Source organism: Dictyostelium purpureum, assembly GCF_000190715.1.
Source record: "Dictyostelium purpureum unplaced genomic scaffold DICPUscaffold_3, whole genome shotgun sequence".
Classification (NCBI taxonomy): Eukaryota; Evosea; class Eumycetozoa; order Dictyosteliales; family Dictyosteliaceae; genus Dictyostelium; species Dictyostelium purpureum.
In genome coordinates, this window is record NW_003519340.1 from 194,676 (window position 1) to 218,522 (window position 23,847).

Here is a 23,847-nt window from a genome sequence, read left to right on the forward strand (position 1 = left end):
CACACTTACACATAAACAATAATAACAATACACATCAAATCGACAATAATCAAAAACACAACTGTACGTTATTAAAAATATTTATTTTTAATTAAATTTTTAATTTATCTTTTTTTTTTTTTCTCCTTTGAACTTTTTTTTATTTAACATCAATTTTTTTGATTTATCTTTTTTTTTATATCATTTAATAAATATCCTTTTACATTTTATATTTATTTATATTATATTATAACTAAATATATTAGTGTGGAACATAGCAACATCATAAATTGTAAATATTCAATTTTTTTTTTTATAATAATTAAATTCACAACAATACCAAGTGAAGTTATCACACAAACACTTTTTTTTTAAAAGTACCCACACATTGGGTGTGGTAGTGGGGTGTGTTGGCTTAAAAAAAAAAAAAACTAAAAAAAAAAAAAACTAAAAACACAATTGACATATTACACCTAATCTTCATTAAAGAGGTTAAATTATTAATAGTAGTTATGATAATATATATATGTGATCACATTTTATCTCCCTATTTCTCATAAAAATAATAATAGTTTTTTTGTCTCTTTGTTATAAAAAAATTATATAAAATTCAAAAATAACCTATTTTAAAAAATTAAAAAAAAAAAATTAAAAAAAAAAAAAATAATTATTTTATTTTTTTTTATTTTTTTTATTTTTTTTTATTTAAAAAAAAAAAGGATCAAAAAAACTCACACCACAAAAATTCTTTCAATAATTCCTTAAATTTACATAGACCCACTGTATTTTATTTTGTATAATAGATAAATAATAAAAATAATAAAATAATTCAAACAGACAAAAAAAAAAAAAAAGTAAATAAATAAAAAAAACATATTTATTCAAATTAAAAATTCACACACAACCACAAGCACATTAATTTTTTTTATTAAATATAACTCACTCACCACCATACAAACACACATTATAAAACGTAATACACAGAAACAGATAATATTTCAACACATAAAATTTCAAACACACCCATCCAACTTATAATAATTAAATCTCTCACCAACCCTATTGTCAATTTTTGAAAATTATTAGAGTAATATTTTCAATTAAACTTTTATTGGCTTATTATCTAAATGTGTTTTTATGATCAGTTAGAGTGTTTCTAAATTAAATATTTTTTCTTATTATTATTTTTAATCACACACAACCACTATCACATATAAAATTAATTAAATTTTTTTCTTTATTTTTTTATTTTTTTATAATAATTATTATTTTTTAACCAATATTTAAAAAAATAATAATTATTATTATTTATTAATATATCTATTTTTATATTATTTATTTATTTATTTATTTATTTATTTATTTATTTATTTTAATATTAATTTTTTTTATTAATCTTTAAAAAAAAAGAATTAGAAAATCAAACAACAAAATCAAAATTTGGATTAATAAATAGAACAAAGAGCAATAGTTCATTACATATTAGTGAAATTAAAAATAAATTTTTATCACCAACAGGTCCCAGCAATAATAATAGTAATAATAGCAGCTATTCAGAAGGGCAACCATCAAATAACGTCGGTACAGCAATAAATCCTACTAGTAATCAATATTTATCCCCAAATAGTAAAACAAAACCATCATCATCATCATTATCACAACCACAACCAATATCAAGCCATCACAAAACTAATAGTAGTAGTAGTTTAATTGTTGGAGGTAGTAATTTTCAAGATATTAAAGCAAGCTTTTCAAATTTAAGTAGTTCCTATAGTCATAATAGCGGTCTAAGTGGCCTAATATCACCAAGAATGCATAAATTTGAACAACAACAAAATAATAGTCCATCATCTTCATCTTCAACCACACCAACACCTCTATCACCAAATGGTAATTTAAAAGGTAGAAATGTTGCATCTATTATTGCAGCTAATGGCGCAAATTTAAATAAAAGTCTTAGTAACTTACAGCTTCAAGCAAATGGAGGTTTAAATAGTAGCACTGGCAGCAACAGTTCAATTAACTCATCCTCATCATCATTATCGAATAATAATATTTCAATATCATCATCATCCAATAGTATATATGGTCATCAACATCAAAATAGTAATGGCGGTCAAATGAGCTATATGGATTTAGACAATGGAAGCAATGGTACCATCGGTGAAGTTGCTAATCACCTATCATATGAACACCAAACCACTAGCACCACATCAAAATCAATTTCAGAAACCATTGAAATCATGGTTATTGGTGATGAACTTTCAAATAAAGCCAGATTTATATCATCATTTTTAAACAATGGCATTGGTGATGATCCAACACTCGATGTTTCAACAAAGAAATCTTTAGCTATTCAATCAGGTGCCTACACTGTAAATATTAATACCACAGTAGGTCAAGAAGAGTTTTGGGGAATCAATGATATTTTCTATCGTTCAAGTCAAGGTTTTATTTTTGTATACAATGTGAACAACAGAGAATCATTTCTTTCATTTTTAAAATTCCGTGATAAGATTATCCATGAAAAATCAACAGAAAACATTTTAATGACAATGGTTGGTCTTACATCACCATTAATCAACAGCGAAACTGGAGAAGAATCATCAATTAGAGAAGTCACCACTACAGAAGCCAAACGTATGGCAGATCTTTATAGCTGTTCATTTGTTGAACTCTCCAGCTTTGGTTTAGATTGTGAACATCAAATTCAATCAATTGTCACCGATCTTTTAGGCCGTATTACCAACTATCAATCCAATGTAAACAACAGTAGCGATTCTTCCCAACAAACCTTAGAACTCTTGATGTTGGGTGATATTTTCGTTGGTAAAACTCAAATTATTCAAAGATTATTAGGTAACAACTTTTCTTTTGCTTACAAAGAGACTACAGAATGGAACAAAAACGTAATTCAAATGACTGTAAACGATGTTAGATATATGATAAAGATGGTCGATACATGCGGTCTCGACATTGAGGAGACACTCAACAGAGAACGTTTGGTCAGCAGTCAAGGTTTTGTCTTTGTATACTCTATTTCCTCAAGAGAGTCATTTTTAATGATTGAAACTCTCAGAAAGAAACTTTTAGCGGTCAAGGGTGATTCTAAAATCCCTGCAGTTTTAATTGCCAACAAAGGTGATTCATTAATACGTCAAGTTACTTTCGATGAAGGTAGCAAAATGGCACAACATCTAGGTGGTCAATTCTTTGAAGTATCCTCATTTATGTCAGATGACGAATCTATCCTTTACCCAATCCAACAATTGGTCATGGATGTCCAAAAATCATCAAATAATACTGTAGAAATGGGTGAAATTAAAAAGAAAGGCTATTTGTTCAAAGAAGGAAAGAAATTAAAATCAATGTCAAAATATTATTTCAAAGTTAGCAAATGTACATTATCCTATTGCAAAAACGAAAGCAATAAAAGCAAATTTAAAAATGTTCAGCTATCTGAACAAATTCAACTTGCAATCCCTCACAGCGAAAAGAAAGATATTTGGCCATTCCAAGTTATTTTGGACCCTGTAAGCAAGCAATCCATTAATTTAATCGCAACCTCTGAAGAAGAAAGAAACTCTTGGATCAAAGCGATCAAATTTAATTGTTACTTGGAAGAGATAGCATGTAATATAATAGAGGACGTTGTTAAAAATATAGTTAGTGAAGTTGCACAACAACATTTACCAAATGGCCAATCTTTAAAAAGATCTGATACCATTCAACAATTCCAAAACTCGCCAAGTAAACCAAATATAAATGTGAATGGTTTATCTCAATCCACAAACTCCTCACCATACCACAGCCACCACTATAATCATCTCTCACAATCAACCTCATCCATGTCACCTGAAAAATTACAATCTGTACATTTATCATCCTCAAATCTTTCATCCTCAATGAGCAGCTACTCTTCATTATCCTCATCTTTTTCTTCATCTTATTCTGACTCAATATCTTCTTCACCACCCTCAAATGGTTCTGAACATCAATACCCACAATCACCGCAACTCAAAAAAAGTTTATTTCAAAGAACTACTTCATTTTCAAAATCAAAAGGTGGTAAATAAATAATATTAAAAGAAAAAAAAAACAACTTTATAGATAAAAATCATATCTTTTCAAAAAAAAAATTTTTTAAATAAAAGACTCCACCAATATATACAATATATAATTTAAAAAATTATATATGTACATATTTGTATTTATATAAAAAAAAAAACCTCGTATGATGTAATTTTTTTACACTTAATTGTGATATACACAATGCAAAAAAATTTCAAAATATCCATTGATTTTAGATTTTTCTTTTTTTTTTATTTTTTATTATTTTTTATTTTAAAATATAATTTTATTTTTTTATTTTTTTATTTTTTTATTGTTTTTTATTATTCAAATTAAAATTTTTATTTGTTTTATTATAATAAAAAGGTATTTTATTCTATCATATATCATAATCCCAAATCAAAATTTTTAAAGAAAACTATTATAAAAAATTATACATTATTGAAAAAAACCGAAAAGGTGGTGGAAAAAAAAATTATAAAAAATAAATTAAAAATAATTTTTTTTAAAAAAAAAAAAAAAAAAAAAGGAAAAAATTTGTTCAATTAAATAAAAAAAAAAAAAAAAGAAAAAAAACTAAAATTATATTTTGTCAAAAGTATATATATTAGATATTTAGTTGTGTTTTATTTATTCAAACGTAACAAAGTTTATTTATAAATTTATAATAATAATAATAATAACAATAAAAATAATATAATAATAATATAATATTTTACTGCAAAAAAAAAAAAAGAAAGAAAAGAAAAAAGTAGTATAATTTTTTTTTTTTTTTTTATAGATAATTTATTATAATTTGTTATTTTTTTCTTTTTCCTTTTTTTATATTTTTTTAAATTAATTTAAAACACTCATCAACCATTATCGTATAGTAAACTTAAAAATATCTGTTAGCTAGTTACACATACAATTTAAAGCACACACAGGAACACACACTATTTTCTCTAAATTTATAATTTAAATAATTAACAAAATTGTTTTTTTAAATAAACACACACACAAAATCAAAAGATTATTTTTTTTATTAATAACAATAAAATTAATTTTTTTTTTTTAATAGTTATATAAATAATAATTTTTATTTGATTATTTTATATTTTTTAGTAAATAATAGTAAAATTAGAATTAATTACACTAAATTTTATTTATCTATTATATTTGTTATTATTTTCACGCCACAACATATGTGCACATAGATAGCTTTTTTTTTCCACATTGGAACATATTCTAATTTTTTTTATTTCTTTTTTTTTATTTTAACGTTATAGTATATTTTATATTATTATATAAATAATAATATAATATGACATTAGTAAATATGGTACACCACACATTACCAGCTATACAACCAACAGCAACAAAAGATGGTAGTGGTGTTTGTGAAGAAATAATAAAGGAATCATTATATCCAATTTTAGGACAAAAGGCCAATGAAGTTGAATTCGAACAAAAACAACAACAACAACAACAACAACAACAAAATAATATAAATAATGACAATAATAAAGAATTTAAAGAGTTTAAACAACAAGAAACTCAACAAGATTTATATAAAATTTCAAAAAAAGATAAATCAGAGGATTTAAAAAATAGATATACCAGCACAAAAAGAAATCAAGAAATTATCTCTGTTACATTGTTTGCAGTTTTTCTAGGTATTTCAATTTATCGTATGCTCACTTGGTATTTTGTAAAAAACATTTGGATTTTCTTAAGTTCATCAGTATTGGCTATGTTTGCCGCCGACTTTTTCTCTGGAATTGTTCATTGTAAATATCATTATACATAGTATTAATAAAATAGTAGTTGTAGTAGTAGTATCAAATTTACTAACCAGATATTGTTATATCTATTATTAAAAATTATAGGGGCAGCTGATACATGGGGCTCATTAGACACTCCATTGGTCGGTAATAGTTTTATTAGATCATTCCGTGAACACCACGTTGCACCAGTAGCAATGACTAAACATGATGTTATTGAAACTAATGGTGATAATTGTATGTTAACTGTTCCAATTCTTGCATTCACTGCTTTCGCTAAAATTTCAACAAATACTGCATACGATATGTTTATTTTTAGTTTCTTAGTCAACCTTTGTTTTTGGGTTTCATTAACCAATCAAATTCATAAATGGAGTCACACCTATAATGTTCATCCAATTGTTGGTTTCCTTCAACGTAATGGTATCATCCTTTCAAAGAGAGATCATGCTATTCATCATCGTAATCCATTCGATAAGTTTTATTGTATTACTAATGGTTGGTTAAACCCATGGTTAGCCTCAATCGGTTTTTGGAAAAGATTAGAAAATGTTATCACTCTCTTAACTGGTGCCATTCCAAGAGCTGATGATCAAGCATGGACAAGTTAAAAATTATTAAATTTAGTAATAAATAATAATATAATAATAAAATATACATATAAAAAAAAAACAAAAAAAAAAAAAATAATATTAACAACTATAACCAAAAACAACACAACATAACCCAAAATAACATAAATAACAAAGCAAATATAACCAACAAATCTTAATAATATTATATTATTATTTAAATTTATATTTATTGTATTAATTCCCCTTTAAAAAACAAAAAAAAAAAAAAAAAAAATTTACATTCCAAATACATATTAATAAAACTAAAAAAAAAATGTATAGCTATGATTTTATAAAACACTTGATCGATTGGATTACTTTGCACAGTAATTTAATTCTTTATCAGGTAAATAGTATATAAAATTAATAAATATATTTTTCTCTATTTAAAATAAAATGAATCGATTTTTATTATTTATTATTTATTATTTATTATTTATTATCTAAAATATCAACCCAATTTTTACCAGCAGCTCTTTTTGATAAACCCAATGCAGGCAAAATTTGTTGAACTGATGGATGATTACCAAAACTTAAACCTTCAATAGAGAGATAGGAGTGCATAATGTCTGGAAGTGTACCAGGTTCTTTAGCAATACCACCAATTGCTTCGTGTTGAGCAGATGTTATAAAAGCATCAATTGATGGAAAGTCGACTAAGTCGTATCTATTTAACATGGTTAATGATGCACCAATCCAAAATGAATAACATGTATCTGGATCTTTATTTGTACGACCTGAGAACCCGGTAATTTGTTTTTTAGCTAACCAAAATAGTAATTGTTCTTTAAATGGTTCCAAGACATCTAATCTTCCCATTAATGTTAATGAGGCAATGGCACAATAAGTTGGACCGCCGTGTGCTTCTTGCTTTGGGGTTTGGCCAAATGCACCCTCATAAGATAAACAGCTGAGTATATATTTAATAGCACTTTCTTTATCAATAGCGGACCAGTCATCCAACATGAATGAAACTGCACTTGCTGTAAACAAGTGTCTTAAGTCATAGTCTCCAACATGTGGTGAACCGCTACATGCCCCATCTATACTTCTTTGTCTAAATTTTAATGATTTAATAATTGCTTCTTTATTTACACGTTCATAGTTATCTCCTAGTATTTTTAAAATTAATAAGGCACAGTAGGTGTTGGGTGTTGATGGTAAATCAAATTCTGGTGGGCACTCTGCATTATCGTTGAATAATTTATTAGAGTCACATTTACAAAAATCTTCACCAATGAAATTATAACCTCTAAATCCACAGTTTTCGATATTGTGTTCTTGATTTAAAAATGAAATTTGCCAATTTAGTATATATGTTTATATTGTGCCATTTTAACATAGGTTATTTTACATACCTGGATTATCATTTGATGGTAAAATTTGTCTTGAATATACATAGTTTATAATTTCTTGTTTTTGAGCATCAAGTACATCTACTTTATCCAATAAATCTAAACCAGCTACAACGAAATATATGAGTGAAAGGTGATTTGGTAGACCTGATAAATAGGGTTGTGGAAGTGCATTTAATGATCTTTGGAAGAATTTGGCTAATTTTTCTGGATTGAATGTGGTCATTTTGATTTCTATTTTTAAATTTGACAATTGTTTATTGTTTATTTATTTTATTTATTTTATAAATTTATTTATTATACAACACTAAAAATAACACAAAATAAAGAAACAATAATAATATTTTAAATTAAAATTTATTTATTTATCAAAAGTAATTGGTGATGAAAAATGAAATAAAATTATTTTTTAATTTTTTTTTTAAAATTTTTTTTTTAATTTTTTTTTTTTATGATTTTTTTTTTTTTTTTTTATTAATATTTTTCAAAAAAAAAAATTATTTGATTTAAAATCTATATTTAAAAAATAATGACAGATACAAATAACAATAGCAACAATGGATATTCTTTAAAATTAATTAGTTCTATGAAAAGTAAGTGTTTAAAAAAAATACTAAATTTCAAAATTTTTTTTTAGTTTTTTTTTATTTTTTATTTTTTTAAAAATTATATAATTAATTAATTAATTAATTAATTAATTAATTAATTTCGTTTCTTTTTCTTTAAATTATTATTTAGAGGAAGCACCATTCGATAAAATTTGGAATTTAGCATGGCATCCAAGTGGTGATATATTAGCAACATGTGCAAACGATAAATTAATTCAAATTTGGACTAAAGACGATAAAGATAATTGGGTATTAGCTAAATCATTAGAAGCACACGAAAAAACTGTAAGAAGGGTTGCATGGTCACCATGTGGTAGATTTTTAGCAGGTGCTAGCTTTGATGCATCAACTTCAATTTGGGAAAAGACTAAAGATCAATTAGATTTTAATCATGTTTCATCATTAGAGGGCCACACTTATGAAGTTAAATCAGTTGCTTGGGATTCTAGCGGTACATTATTAGCAACTTGCAGTAGAGATAAATCAATTTGGGTTTGGCAAAGTAATTATGGTTTTTAAATAATAATATAAACAATCAAACCAAATATTAATATTATTTCCCATTTATTAATTATTAGTGGAAGAGGATAATGATTTTGAATGTCTTTCTATTAATAGTGGACATGGTCAAGATATTAAATGTGTTTTATGGCATCCTCAAGAAGAGTTATTAGCAAGTAGTAGTTATGATGATACAATTAAATTTTGGAAAGATATTGATGGCGATTGGTTATGCATGTATACATTAACAGGCCATGAATCATCAATTTGGGATATATCATTCAACAAAGATGGTAGCAAATTAGTTTCATGCGGTGAGGATAAACAGGTTTTCTTTTGGAAATATGACAAGGGTATAGCGCACTTACACATTTAAATTTATATTATATTTTAAGCAGTAAATATTAATATTTTTTAATTTATATAGAAAATGATAAATGGATAAATATATTTAAAATTAAAGAAGAAAATTCAAGACCAATATATAGCATAGATTGGTCTCATTTAACAAATAAAATATGTTCAGGTTCAGCTGACGATAGTATTGTAATTTATGAAGAGGGTACCGGCGATAATAAAGATCAATATAAAGTTTTATTAAAAAAAGAAGGTGCTCATGATAGCGATGTCAACTGCACAAAATGGAACCCAAAACACGAAAACATTTTAGCCTCATGTGGAGATGATGGAACAATTAAAATTTGGGAATTAATAAAAAATAATTAATTTAAAATATATAATTTATATTTTTTTTTTAACTTATATATCTATGACTTTTTTTTTTTTTTATTTTTTTTATTTTTTTTTATTTAGTTTATAGTGTAGGGAAATATGGGACAGTAATAGCTATTAAAGACTAAAATAGGATTTAGAAATAAAGGGGAATATATTTGGATTTATTGCTATATGGATAATTATTATTTTTTGTAAATGAATAAATAGTTTTGCGCGATGGTGTTTGGGCATATTCAAGGGCTTATTAAACCAATTTTAACATCATTTTTATTAATGTGCTAAAATATGTTTATAAACTGGTATAGAGTTTAATAGTGGTATTGCTCTTTGATGATTTGGCCATTTTTCCATTCTTGGAATAACCATTTACTTCTACGGACTTTTTCACCTTCGTTGGTGGTATATTCAATGAAAATTTCATAGCATGAGTTATCACCATCACAAATTAATTTGAGGATTCCAATTTCGGTGACGGTAATTCTTGAGGCGAATTCTTGTCTCATAGTACGGTTTTGTGCTTTACCAATACGACCTGTGGAATCACCGTTATTATAGGTTACAACTTCTTCATGATAATAGAGGTCAAATACTTCCATTATTCTATTTTCTTTATAACCTTTAACAATGTCATGTATTGCTTTTTTATTGTTTCTGGTGGCAATTTTATTTTGTCTTTTTTTTTCAGCATTATCTAATTTTGTTTTAATTTTGCTGAAAAAACCTTCTACCTTGGTTTCAAAGTTTGAAACTTTATTTTTTAATGAATTTTTAGTTGATGAGGATGATTCTTCGTTTTTTGGTTCTTCTTTTTTTTCTTCTTGTGCATTTATTGATTCTTTACCTTCTGCATTTGATTCTTCAGCTTTTGGTTCTTCAGCTTTAGTTTCTTCAGCTTTAGTTTCTTCAGCTTTTGGTTCTTCAGCTTTTGGCTCCTCTGTCTTTGGCTCCTCAGCTTTTGGTTGTTCAGATTTTGATTCTTCTGCTTTTGGTTCTTCAGTTTTATGCTCTTCTGCTTTAGTTTCTTCAACTTTTGGTTGTTCTTCAACCTTATTATCAATAGTTGTTTCTGATGATGACATTATTTAAAATATAGAATGATTTATTATAAAATGCTTTTATTATAATATAAAAATATAAATTAATAAATTAATAAATTTATTTTTCAACTTGTTGTAAAATATAAAAACAAAAAAAAAAAAAAAAAAAAAAAAAAAAAAAAAAAATTATTAATTGTACTTTTAATGTAATAATTACTAATATAAAGTGTGTATTATTTTGGTTTTATTGTTTAAAATGAAATAAATAAATAAAAAATAAAATAAAAATTAATTTATATCTTTTTTATAAAAAAAATTTTATAAAAAATATATACACTACCTACCATACATTATTAATATTCTGTCTATAAACAAATAATTATGCATTACTTCTGACTTCTCAATCTAGTTTCATTGTAGTTTATATACATAACATTCACGAATGAAAAGTTTGCATAATATTTTTATTTATAATTTGGCTTTATAGTAAATAACATTTATGTTTATATTATAGCTTTATTCAAACGTCATCAACACTATAAAATTTAAATTATTTAATGTATATATATTTTTTTTTTTTAAAATTTTTTTTAATAGATTTAAATTTTTAGATAATTTTTTTAATTAAAAATATACACTTTTTTAAAGCATTGTATTAAATTTTTTATCACACCACCAATTTAATAATTTTAACCATTTAAATAATCTTGAAAATGGTTTTTAAGATTTCAATTTATAATAGTGAAAAAAAAAAAAAAATTAATGATCAAATATAATAATTGAAGAGTTTATCTTGGATAACTTTGATTAAAATTATTAATAATTTATAAAGAAAAATAAAATAAAAATATTATATATTAATATACTTCATTATATATAAATCTTTTTTTATGAATTTAAATTTTGTTTAGAGAAATATTAAAGTGTGTTTATTAATTTTTTAAATCTTGTAGTGTCCCAAAGATATGTGGGGTGTCAAACCATAGGATTACAATTAGTGTTTTTATTGTTTATTTTAAATTATAATATACCATTGTAATGGTTATCATTAAATGGTATATGTTTTTTATTTAGATAACTTTGACTATTATTATAAATTATTAAATCTATTAGTTGATTGGTACTTTCAATATAATCTTTTGGGTCTTCTATTTTTTTTTCAAAAAGCATTATGTCAGAGTCATTATTTTTTTCATTAAATTGGTTTCCTCTTTGCTTTAAAGTCTTTATAAATGATTTGCTAAAATTTTGTAATTGATCATCATTTTCGTTATAAATTACTAGGTAGTGCCACTTATTCTATAGTTATAATAATTTAAAAAAAATTAGAACCAATTTATTTTTTTTGTGATGGGTGGGGGTACCTACATTACATGATATTAAATAAGGGTAGTCATATTTTTCATAATACATCCATACTGGTATAAAAATTGGTAAAAATAAAGATAATAGATATTGGGCAAAGTTTCCTGAATTGAGTAAATCCTTTTTAAATATTTTTGAAATTGTTTTTGCATTTGAAAATGGACCGCTATCTATAACAACACCTTTTATACAATTTAATAAATAATGATATTTTCTATTTTCATTTAATAATCTTAAATGATATCCTAAATGGGATGCACCACCTGCAATAACATGAAATGATAGAATTCTTGAATAGTGAGGATTGTCATCAAAATATCTTATAATGAAATCATTTACTTCTTTTACACTGTTTCTATAAAATAATATTGAGTTTGAATTTCTATATAAAATTATGTTAAAATCAAAATGAGTTTTTACAAAAATTATTATTTACTTACAATGGTGGGTTATAAATAATACAGTTAAATCCTTTTAAAGTCCATACATCCGAATATTCTATTAGGCTAGATCTTAATGAACCAACATTTCCATATATTATAACCAAGGGATTATTAACATCATTTGAGTAAGATCTATTCTTTGATTCTATAAACTCTATTGACATTATTATAAAAATTTGTTGTTGTTATTATTATAATAATAAAGTTTAATTAGTTTTATTGTGTAAACAATTAAAATTATTAAAAGAAAAATAAAATATATGAAATTTTTTATTTTAAAAAACAAATGAACAATAAATGAATGAAAACTATATAACAATAAAATATTATTTTCTACACTTTTTTTAAATTATATTCTTTTGGACAGAAAAAATAAAAAATAAAAAGGTTAAACAAAGCAATGTAATAATAATTTAAAAAAAATTAAAAAAAAAAAAAAATCTATAGATATAGTGCACTAAATTTATATTAATAAATAATAATTATAACATTGTAAATTTATTAAATATATGTAGTGCTTGTGTCATTGGAAATATAAAGGGTATTTATAATATGAGAGTGTTGTTTTGAGGTGTTTAGATAAACAAAAAAGGTAAAAAGAATAAAAAAAAAATAGGGCAGGATGATAAAAAAGAAATTTTTTTACATATTAGAGTTTTGTGTTAAAAAAAATATACATCTTTATAATAATATTTAAATTTATACACATACCTTCATTTCATTACAGGAGAGCTAAAAAATAAAAAATAAATTGATGAGAAATAAATGTTTTTACAAAGCGATAGTTGATATAATTATAACGAGTATATTTATTTAATCCAAAAAAAAATTATTATTTTGATTCCACAAAAATAAACATACTTTAAATTTATTTATATTTTTATAATTTTATAATATTTAATAGTTTTATTATTTAAATTCTTTAATTTAATTTATTAATTATTTATTTAATTAAAAATAATAATAATAAATGTAAAGGAAGAAAATGAAACACGCTATAATAAGAATTGGACCATATTTTTTAAAGAATAATTTTGAACTTAATGCTACAGTTTGTTTTTCATATTTTACTGAATCTGCTAAAAGTAATTCTGATTTTTGATTAATATCTAAATAAAAACAATGATTTTAATTAGTATGTGTGCATTTATTAATAAGGTTTTATGAGAAACTATAAATAATTACCGCTTAATTTTTCACCTCTTCCAACAATATCTTTAATATTCTTTGTCATAATATTTCTAACCTCTTCTAATTCTGTTGAGATATTTGAAAGATTTTTTTGAGTTCTTGTATCTTGATATTGTTTTTTAGTTTTGGTTATAAATGATTCTATAGTAGATAAAAAGTTAGGTTAGTTATTTAATGAGTTATATATTCGATATTTATAAATGATAATCTTACCAAATGCAATAAATTGGTAAGGTCTTTTGGCAGTTGGTACTTCAAAACCATAGGTATTGTAAAATTCTTTTGCTAATTCGTCTAAAAATTTAAATGTTAGTTTTTTGGAGTATGATTTTTCGCAGAATGATAAATAACAAATTTCATGTTCAATAATATAGCTAAAAATAAAAAGGAAATAAAAAAGTTAATAATTATATATATTGAAGTGCATATTTATTATAAAACTTACGCAAAATAATATTTATCGTTGACATCAATGGTTACAGCTTTATCAGATACCCTGGATAATTTACCAAAGATTACTTTTGCTTGTAATCTGTATTTATCAAAAGTAGGATTTAATGTATCCATTGATTCTGATAAAATTAATCCATCTGAGACTCTACAAAGAATTGCAAATAATACCATCTTTTTTTATTTGTTTTATTATTATTATTATTTATTATTATTATTAATATTAATAAGCTGAAAACAAAATATATATTATGTTATTTTTTTTTGATTGTTTTATGTGGTCGAGTCACTAACTAATATGATATTTAAGTTAAATTAATTAATTTTAAAAAAAATAAAAAAAAATAAAAAAATAAAAAAATTTATTTGAAAAAAATAATTTAAAAAATAAAAAAAAAATAATTTAAAAATTTTTAAATTTTTTTAAAAAAAAAAAAAAAAAAAAAAAAAAAAAAAACTTTTTTTTTTGGCATATATAACATTGCTACAAAGTAATCGAAAACCCATTTTATTTATATATATATTTATTTATTTATTTGTTGTTTGTAATATTATAATAAAAAATTTAATTTCTTTTTAAATATTAAAATAATATTTTTAGAAAAAGCACACTAAACTTTAATTAATAAAAAATTTAAAATAATTAAAAATATTTCAAAATAAAAATAAAAAAAATAAAAAAAAATAAAAGATAAAAAAAATTAATACATACACATTTTTAATTAAAAGGTATTATAATGACTAAAAAAAGTAATTATAATTACTTGAACGAAGAAGAAGATGATGATGAATCACAAATTGCGGAATCTCCAATGGTAAGTATATATTCATTCATTTGTTTTTTTTAAAAAATAAATAAAATACAAACTAAATTTTAATTTATTTAAATAGGCATTATTGGATAAAAACAATAGTTTAAATAGAAAAAAGAATGTAAAATTTAATTTAGATACACCGTTACCAGTAATTAGGGATAAATCTTCAACATATAGCGTAAATAATAATAATAATAATGGTTCGGGAAATAATACACTACCATATATTAGTGATTATAAAGATGATTTTGACTTTAAGAGATCAGATTATGATTATGATGATCTTGAAGATGAAGATATGTTTGATGAGCATTCATTTTATAAAACAACTTACTCCACAAGAAAATGTTTAAATAGATTATTACTTTATATTAGACCCCAAATTTGGTATTTTGCATTTGCATTCTTAGCACTTTCAATTACAACATTATGTCAACTATCACTACCTTTTTATTTCTGTATGTATACCTTTACTAGTATATTAATATTAAAAAGAAAAAATCAATTGATCATTGTTTATTAATAATCTGCGATCATATTTTTAGCAAACGGACTTCAACAAACTATAGCAGGTAATGCAATTAACCAAATAAATACAACTATTATAAATGTAACGGATAGTGGTGGTAATCCATCCCCAACACCATCTAGCAATACACCAACACCATCTCCAACCATACCAAGTCATTTAGCATTCCTCCATATACCATTTTATAATTTTGATTGGTTCGAACTTTGCAAAGTAATTCTTTTAATTATTTTGGTACAAACACCATTTTTATTTATTAGATATTTATTATTTACATTGGCTGGCTTCAGTGTTGTAACAAAACTAAAGCGTGATCTTTTCAGATCAATGTTAACTCAAGAAGTATCCTATTTTGACTCTAATAGGTCCGGTGATATTAAAGCTGTTATTGCTTCAGACTCTGTAAGTTTTAAATCATATAATCATTAACCATTTTAATGTAATAATTTATTTACTAATTCTTTTTATTAAATAGTCAATATTACAAAATTGTTTAACAGTTTCATTATCAACATTGGTTAGATGTATATTACAATCAATTGGTGGATCATTAGTTTTGATGTTTTTATCATGGAAGGTCACGTTATTGTTATTTTCATTTATTGTAGTATTAATTGGATCCTATATAATTTTCAAAAATATAATTTATCCAAGATTCATTTATATTCAAGATAAGCATGTAAATATTGGCACCATTATAGATGTCTCAATTGAAAATATAAGAGGAATTCGTTTATTAAATGCGGAAAGTAAAGAATTAAGAAACTTTGAAACAGAATTAGAGGCATTATTTAGGGCATCACGTTCATTCACATTATTGAATGCATTTTGGATCTCTTTAGGTAGTTTGGTTGTAATGTTGCTTATAGTTGCAATCTATCTATTTGCCATCAACGAAACTTTGGAAAACAACATCATGTTACTTCAATATATATTATATGGTTTAATGGTGACTGCAGCAATAAATGGTTTAATAGGGTCGCTAAATGAACTTCAAAAACTCGTTTCATCATGTCAAAGAATATTCTCACTAATCGATCGTAAACCAATCGTTCATTTCCAAGGTGGAATCACTCCAACCATAGAGCAAGATATCACATTTGAGTCTGTATGGTTCCATCATAAAAATAGTAGCACCATGTTATTATCCGATATCTCATTTGTAGTTTCAAAGGGTCAAATAGTGTCATTAGTAGGCCCATCACAATCTAAAGAGACTATTTTCTCACTAGTTCAAGGTTTATACTATCCAACTCGTGGTGCTATCTATGTCGATAGAATTGACTCCAAAGTATTGGATCTCTATTTCTTTAGAAATCGTCTTTCAACCATCACATCAAATACTATTATTTTTGAAGGAACAGTTGAACAAAATATCAGATATGGTCTATCAACTCTATCAAATCAAAATGTTATTGAAGCATCAAAAAAAGCAAATCTACACGATTTTATTATAAGCTTACCACATGGTTATGATTCAACAATTGGAAAAAATAATTTATTAAACTCATTACAATGTCTAAAAATATCAATTGCAAGAGCATTTTTAAGAAGTATGTATATTTATAAAATTAAAAAAAAAATTTATAAAAATTTACTAAAAAACTTTTTTTTTTTTTTTTTTTTTAGACCCATCAGTTTTATTAATTGATGAAACCTCATTAGGTTTTGATTCAAACGAAATCGAAGAATCTTTAGAGTTATTGGTTAAAAATAAAACTTCTATTATAATTGCAAATAAATTATCAACACTAAAGAAATCAAACCAAATTTTAGTTTTTGACGATAATAGAATTGTTGAAAGAGGAACCCATGATGTTTTATCATCCAATACCAATAGCTTTTATTCAACATCAGGTAATTATTATTCAAATAATAAATAAATATCAAACCAAAACATAATACTAATAAAATTATTTATTTTTATAATTTAGTTTTAAAACAATTTAAATAATAAAATTTTAAACTTTTTAAAAAAAAAAATAAAATTTCTAGATAAAAAATATAAAATAAAATATATTTATATTTATTAAAATTTAAATTTCTAGATAAAAATATTTATCTATTTAATCTATTTATTTTATTTGTTTTTTTATGGGTTGATTGAAAATTGTTCTTTTTGTTGTTTGAATTAGTATAAAATGAAAACCTTCTTTTATGAGTTTACCAGTTAGTCTATTCAATTCTTTTAATCTTTTACACATATCAGCTGTGGCAGGAGTGTCAGGAGTATCTCTTGTGGGACAGTTTCTGTAGCTTCTATATTTTTCATACCAATCATGTGTCCAATAATCTCTTTTAATTTCTAACCCGATAAGCTTGTGTTGCTTTTAATGGCTCATCGATATAATCTCCACCTTTAAATAAGTTTTTTTTTTTTTTTAATAGTTTTTCTTTTAAGTATTATTATTTGATTCTGTTATTTTGAAAATATAAAGAATTGGAAAAAAAAAAAAAAAAAAAAAAAAATTAAATTAAAACCCCACCACACAATTTTTCTTTTTTATAAAAATTAATTAAAAAATAGATAAAACTGTTTAATTATTATAAATATACAAGTTTAAATGCTAACTGCTTTTGTTTTAGATATTAAAGAGTGATGATGCAGAAGAAATCATTATTAACAGTACCGTTCCATGAAAAGTATGGTGAGCGTGCTTGGTTCCATTTAAACAACTATGGTTATAACAGAATCGAAAGGGAGAGGCACAAACTGAACAAGCTATTCAATACAATAAAGACAAAGAAGATATTGAATACGAAATAGGTGTTCAGGCATGCGTGGAAAGAAGTAAATTGGGTACATTTTAATTGGAAATAGATAAAGATAAATTACTTTCAAGATATTGTGGTCCATTTATAGCAATTGAACGGAAATTTATTTGTTGATAAAACTCAAATCCCTGTGATCTAAGAAATTGACACAATTGTAAATAAAAGAAAGAGAATATGGAAAAGATTCAAGAATCGAATATTAAATCCTTTACAAGAATGCTGGTGATAACAGGGACGTATGGGTTCTAGAGAACCACTCAGATGATTGTCCAAAATTAGTAAGTCATTTTGAAGATGAACTTGCGAAAACATTTTCAGTCGAGAATAACACATCAAAATAGACTTAATAAACAAGCATATAAACGCATAGAAAATGAAAAAATTCATTTCAATTTAGGGAATCTTGTCAAGAAGGTCTCCATTTATAAACTAATATAAATATTTTTAATTATTTGATTTAAATTATAAAAATTATAAAAATATTTAAAATTTAAAAAAATAATTCGAAAATAAATGATTTTATCATAACATAAATAAATACATAGTTTTATAACTTTTTAAATTATTATTTTCTTAAATACTTAGTATATTCATATCTACATTACAAACCTAAAACTATTTTTTAATTTTTTTATTTTTTAAATTTTATTTTTATTTTATTTTTAATTTTTATAAATTATTTAAAATAAAGGAAAATATAAATATATTATTTGGTTGAGATATAATTATAACTGTACTATTTTTTTAATTTTAAAATGTATATGAATACATTACAGCCACTTTGACTAAAGACCCAAATAAACTTCCTCCAATTACACTAACCATCTATTTTTATATTTGAGATAATTGATCATTTTGATTTAACTTTATTTCCACTACTCTTAGTTCCTGTAAGTTCATGTATCAAAATTTTTTATTCTGAAAGCAATGCTGTTTCTAATCCCTATTTGAAAAACATATTTTAACATTGTTATTACTATTATGTTGTAGAGGTATCATTTCTCCTGTTCCATTAACAACGTGCTTCTTTGTGTTTTTATAATTAATTTATTTGGGAATTGTCATATAACGATTTAGATCCATACATTACTAAATTAAAAAATAATAAAAAAAAATTAAAAAAAAAAAAAAAAAAAAAAAAAAAAATTAAAAAATAATAAAATTTTTGAATTATAATAAAGAATCTATAATTTCCTTAAGTAAATAAAATATTATAACCAAATTAGGTATACTTTTTGGAAATTTAAATCTATAGTTATCATAAAAGGAAACACACATCCCTTATAAAATTTTAAACCTTTAAAAAAAAAAAAATTTCTAGATAAAAATATTAATTTATATAATCTATTTATTTTATTTGTTTATTTATTGGTTGATTGAAAATTGTTCTTTTTGTTGTTTGGATTAGTATAAAATGAAAACTTTCTTTTACGAGTTTACCAGTTAGTCTATTCAATTCTTTTAATCTTTTACACATATAAACTGTGGTACGAGTGGCACAAGTGGCTGAAGTGGCTGGAATATCTCTTTTGGGCTACTTTCTAAAGCTTTTATATTTTTCATACTAATCAATGTGTCCAACAAACTCTTCTAATTTCTAACCCGATTCGAGGTAAGCTTGTGTTGCTTTTAATGGCTCATCTATATAATCTACACCTTTAATAAGTTTTTTTTTTTTAATTATTATTATTTGTTTCTGTTATTTTGAAAATATAAAGAATGATTGGAAAAAAAAAAAAAAAAAAAATTTTGAAAAAAAATTTTTTAAAAAAATTTAATTAAAACCCCACCACACACAATTTCTTTTTTTTATAAAAAAATTAATTAAAAATAGATAGAACTGTTTAATTATTCCCATAAAATATTTACATTTCATTGCTTCATATAAAAAACTTTTTTTCAATAATAATTTTTGTAAAATTTTAGTTTGCTTTACTTACAGATAAACTATTATAGTTTATAAAACGAATCTTTAGCTACTTTAATTTCTACCACTGCATTATCGCTTATTGTTTTTTGGATAAGCCAGTGTATAGATATGTTCACATATATAGCGGCTATATTATATTATAGCCTTGCAATGATTATATGTGACATATAATGTTAGGATCGAAATATCCAACATAGTAATTGTACACTAGGAAAAATTCGAATACGGGGGGTTTATTTGTTCCCTGGGCTAAGACTTATCCAAAAATTAATTCTTTTAAAAAAGAAGAAGGCGATAATGCATAATTAGTAAAGAAAATAAAATATGTGTATGATTTCGTTCTTACCCAGTTTATCTTTCCGGTGATCAATAATATATTATTAATATTAATATTAATAAATGTCCACAAGTTATATTAATAAATAAAAAAAATAAATAAAATAAAAAAATAAAAAATAAAATAAAAATAATTATAGAAATTTTTCGATTTTATTCAAATTTATGATAAACCTAAATCAAAAATAATTTTATTTTATATTTTTGTTTATTTATTTATTTTAACCTTTTTTTTTTTTTAAAGTGTTTATCTTTAATGTTTATTAAACCTTTTATGTTTTCTATCTCTCCCTCAACTTCTCCCTTTGTCAATTTTTTGATCTTTTTCTTTGTTCCTGTATTTATCTCTTTTTTACTTCTCTTTCTTTTTTTAGAGTCTGAATCTGAATCTGAGAATGAATCTGAACTATATGAATCGCTACTATTATAAGAATCACCATATAAAAAAAAAAAAAGTGGTTCGAGGGGACTATACTACTATCACTATCAGATGAATCATCACTACTTTCATATGATCTTTTTCTTTCACTAATATTTAACCCAAAGTAATAAAAAATAAAATTCTTGAATATATAAATATTAAATAATTTTTAATATATTTATTTATTTGCTTATTTGTTTTTTGATAATTGTATTTATCTATACTATATTTTATAATATATAAAGAGTATATTTAAATATAATTTTTATTCTAAATATCCATTAATACTTTGGTGTTTAATTCTTTTTGTGAATTAATTTGTTCGGTTAGTTCTTTAACTTTGTATTCAGCAGTTGTGAAAGTATCTTCTGGACCAATGAATAAATTGTATGGAAGATTGATTTGATGTGAATAATGGTCAACGAGTAAATCAGCAAACTTATTAGTGTCTCCTGGAATTCTATTGGCAAAAAGAGGTGCAGTCATTTTAATCCAAGCATTTCTAGAGTCGTAATCTGCGATTTGATTTTTGGCATAACCAAAGTCATTTGACATATTTGTTTGGAATCCACTCTTAAAGTAACCGAGAATAATACAGGCAACATTAATACCGAATGGTTTGACATCACCAGCTAAAGCTTCTGTGGCACCTACGAGAGCAAATTTGGCACCTGCATAACCACCAAACAAACTGAAACCTTTGAAACCAGCACTCGATGCTACATTGAAAATATAGCCAAATCTATTTTTACGCATAAGTGGAAGAACATGTCTGATAACATTTAATGGTCCAAAATAGATACAATCCATCATATCTCTACTTTCTTTATCACTAATCTCTTCGATACAACCTACTAAACCATAACCTGCACAATTTGCAACATGAGTAATTGTCCCAAATTTTTCAACTGCTTTATTAATTGAATCTTTGACTGACTCTTCATTTGGGAGATCAACCTGTAATCCGAAAAAGTTGTTATTGCCATATACACCTTCCAAACCAATAAACTTTTTTGCATCTCTGGATGTACCAACTACACGATTCTTTCCATCTTTTAATAATTTTTGTACTAAAGATAAACCAATACCACTGGTACTACCTAACCATATACCATTTTAAAAAATATAAAATATAAAATATAAAACAAAAATAAAAATAAAAAAAAAATAAAAATTAAAAAAATAAAAATAAAAATAAAAATTAAAATTTATAAAATATTGATGAAAATAAAAAAAATAATTTTTACCTGTAACATACCAGACATTGATTTCTGGTTTTGAATTTGATTGTTGAATTGCTTCCATATTTTTATTTATAAATATTTATATAATTATTTGTTTGATTGAACTTATTTTGAAATGATTTAAAAAAATTTTATTTTATTTATAGTTTTTTATTTTTTAATTTAATTTTGATGGTTTATTTATAATTATTTTAATTTTTTTTTGTTATTGGAAATTCAATGGTTTTTTTTATGGATTGATTTCATATTTTTTATTTAAAATGATGTTATTGTTTATATAATAATTACTCTTTGGATAAAAATTTATTATTTTGTTTCTATGGAATCACCTTTTGTTTCTCTTGGTCAAAAAAACTTTTTTTTATTTTTTTTTATTCAAAGAAATAATTTCAAATTTTTAAAACAATTATTTTATTGTCTGAAAAAATAAATTTTGGTCCATTTCGATTAATAAAAAAAGAATTTTCTGAATTTATGTTTTATTTTTTGTTGTTATGAAATTTTTTTTTTTCTTTTTAAAACATATTTTTAAAAACATATTATTTTTGAATAAAAGAATATAATTCTATATTGATTTGTAAATTAAAAATGCATAAATAATCGAAAAAAAAAAAAAAACTGTAAATATAAAAACAAATAAAATAAAAAGATGAAATTAATATTTATTTTATTTATCTTGGAAAGAATCGTAAGATAAATCTTACATTTTTTTTTTTTTTGAAAGAATCTCTATTGTGTAATGTCTGTGCGATAAGGTACAAATTGACACTAAAAGAAAAAAAATAAAGAATAAAAATGGTTTTTGTATAAGATAAAGAAAAAGGTACATAGATTTAAATGAACAATATCAGATATTTTTATTTTACATTGCAGTTAATTTTTTAATATAGAGAAAATAAACATTAAACAAACATTTTTTCTAATATATAAGGTTAGATTGGGGAGAAATTACCAAAATTAGTTAAAAAAGATTTACTGTTTGATTGATATTATCTTTTAATCTTTAATTAAAGTGATGAAATTATAAATTATAATAATAAAAAAAAGTATTATTTATTGGGTAATTTAAAAAAAAAAAAACCATCATAATAGTGAGAAAAATTTAATATTTTTGTGTGTGAATATTTTTTGTGTGCGTGAGTGGGTGTTTATATATTTGCATTTTGTTTGTTTGTTTGTGTGTTTGTATTTTTAAATAGAAGTGGGTAAAGTTTTGTGTGATTAGAGGGTTGTGAATTTAATTGATGTTATGATGAAAAAAAATTTTATATGATGTAATAAAATTAAAAATTATAATAATTATAATAATTGCTTTAATGTAACATTATCTAAAATTATTTAAAAATTCATAAAATGTTAAAATAAAAGTACTTTTGAATTAAAATAAAAAACCAACATTCAAAGGGATTTAATTTATTTAAATAGAAATTAAAAGGTGGGAATATTAATTAAATCATTTGTTTTATTGAAAACAATAATTTAATAATGATGTGAAATTGTCAATATGGCTATTTAATTTTATTTTTTTTTTATTTATTTTTTTAATACTATATAAACAAAACCCAAACTAGTTTTATATTAAAACCATATATAACATTTTTTCCACCTCCCATCAACCTCATTTTTTATCCTTATTTTTTCCCTTATTTCTTTTTTTTTTTTTTTTTTTTTTTTTTTTTTTTTTT

General features: G+C 23.2%; 8 protein-coding genes across 8 annotated transcripts in view; 4 read left to right on the forward strand and 4 right to left on the reverse strand.

The window, feature by feature from the left end:
• The window catches only part of DICPUDRAFT_96273 (uncharacterized protein), a gene marked incomplete at its 5' end in the record, with an annotated part of 4,956 nt that extends 760 nt beyond the window's left edge, over positions 1-4,196 (forward strand). The window contains one exon of the mRNA XM_003283049.1: positions 1,390-4,196. Coding sequence (XP_003283097.1) covers positions 1,390-4,055 — 2,666 coding nt within the window. The 3' untranslated portion in view covers positions 4,056-4,196. The remainder of the gene's footprint in view (positions 1-1,389) is intronic.
• Positions 4,197-5,316: 1,120 nt separating this feature from the next.
• On the forward strand, positions 5,317-6,826 carry DICPUDRAFT_52080 (uncharacterized protein). The gene is made up of 2 exons (XM_003283050.1): positions 5,317-5,819; positions 5,919-6,826. The coding sequence occupies exons 1-2, from the start codon at positions 5,354-5,356 to the stop codon at positions 6,422-6,424; spliced, it is 972 nt and encodes a 323-aa protein (XP_003283098.1). The 5' UTR covers positions 5,317-5,353; the 3' UTR covers positions 6,425-6,826.
• Positions 6,827-6,859: 33 nt separating this feature from the next.
• Positions 6,860-8,008, reverse strand: DICPUDRAFT_146772 (uncharacterized protein; the record flags this gene model as incomplete). The annotated part of the gene is made up of 2 exons (XM_003283101.1): positions 6,860-7,707; positions 7,786-8,008. The coding sequence occupies 2 exons, from the start codon at positions 8,006-8,008 to the stop codon at positions 6,860-6,862; spliced, it is 1,071 nt and encodes a 356-aa protein (XP_003283149.1).
• A 303-nt stretch (positions 8,009-8,311) lies between these two features.
• Positions 8,312-9,617, forward strand: DICPUDRAFT_74124 (uncharacterized protein; the record flags this gene model as incomplete). Its single annotated transcript, XM_003283051.1, has 4 exons — positions 8,312-8,375; positions 8,521-8,892; positions 8,969-9,244; positions 9,319-9,617. 4 exons carry the CDS (start codon positions 8,312-8,314, stop codon positions 9,615-9,617), a joined length of 1,011 nt encoding a protein of 336 aa, XP_003283099.1.
• Positions 9,618-9,940: 323 nt separating this feature from the next.
• Positions 9,941-10,270, reverse strand: DICPUDRAFT_23706 (uncharacterized protein; the record flags this gene model as incomplete). Its single annotated transcript, XM_003283102.1, has 1 exon — positions 9,941-10,270. A coding segment is annotated over one exon (330 nt), but the record flags the coding sequence as incomplete, so codon positions are not given.
• Positions 10,271-11,858: 1,588 nt separating this feature from the next.
• On the reverse strand, positions 11,859-14,286 carry DICPUDRAFT_146775 (uncharacterized protein; the record flags this gene model as incomplete). The annotated part of the gene is made up of 6 exons (XM_003283103.1): positions 11,859-11,903; positions 12,032-12,383; positions 13,466-13,580; positions 13,657-13,803; positions 13,876-14,036; positions 14,108-14,286. 6 exons carry the CDS (start codon positions 14,284-14,286, stop codon positions 11,859-11,861), a joined length of 999 nt encoding a protein of 332 aa, XP_003283151.1.
• Positions 14,287-14,849: 563 nt separating this feature from the next.
• Positions 14,850-17,410, forward strand: ABCB7 (uncharacterized protein; the record flags this gene model as incomplete). The annotated part of the gene is made up of 6 exons (XM_003283052.1): positions 14,850-14,927; positions 15,004-15,385; positions 15,473-15,858; positions 15,932-17,009; positions 17,086-17,313; positions 17,391-17,410. 6 exons carry the CDS (start codon positions 14,850-14,852, stop codon positions 17,408-17,410), a joined length of 2,172 nt encoding a protein of 723 aa, XP_003283100.1.
• Positions 17,411-21,188: 3,778 nt separating this feature from the next.
• On the reverse strand, positions 21,189-22,223 carry DICPUDRAFT_74129 (uncharacterized protein; the record flags this gene model as incomplete). The annotated part of the gene is made up of 2 exons (XM_003283104.1): positions 21,189-22,014; positions 22,177-22,223. 2 exons carry the CDS (start codon positions 22,221-22,223, stop codon positions 21,189-21,191), a joined length of 873 nt encoding a protein of 290 aa, XP_003283152.1.
• Between the last annotated feature and the right edge of the window lie 1,624 nt (positions 22,224-23,847).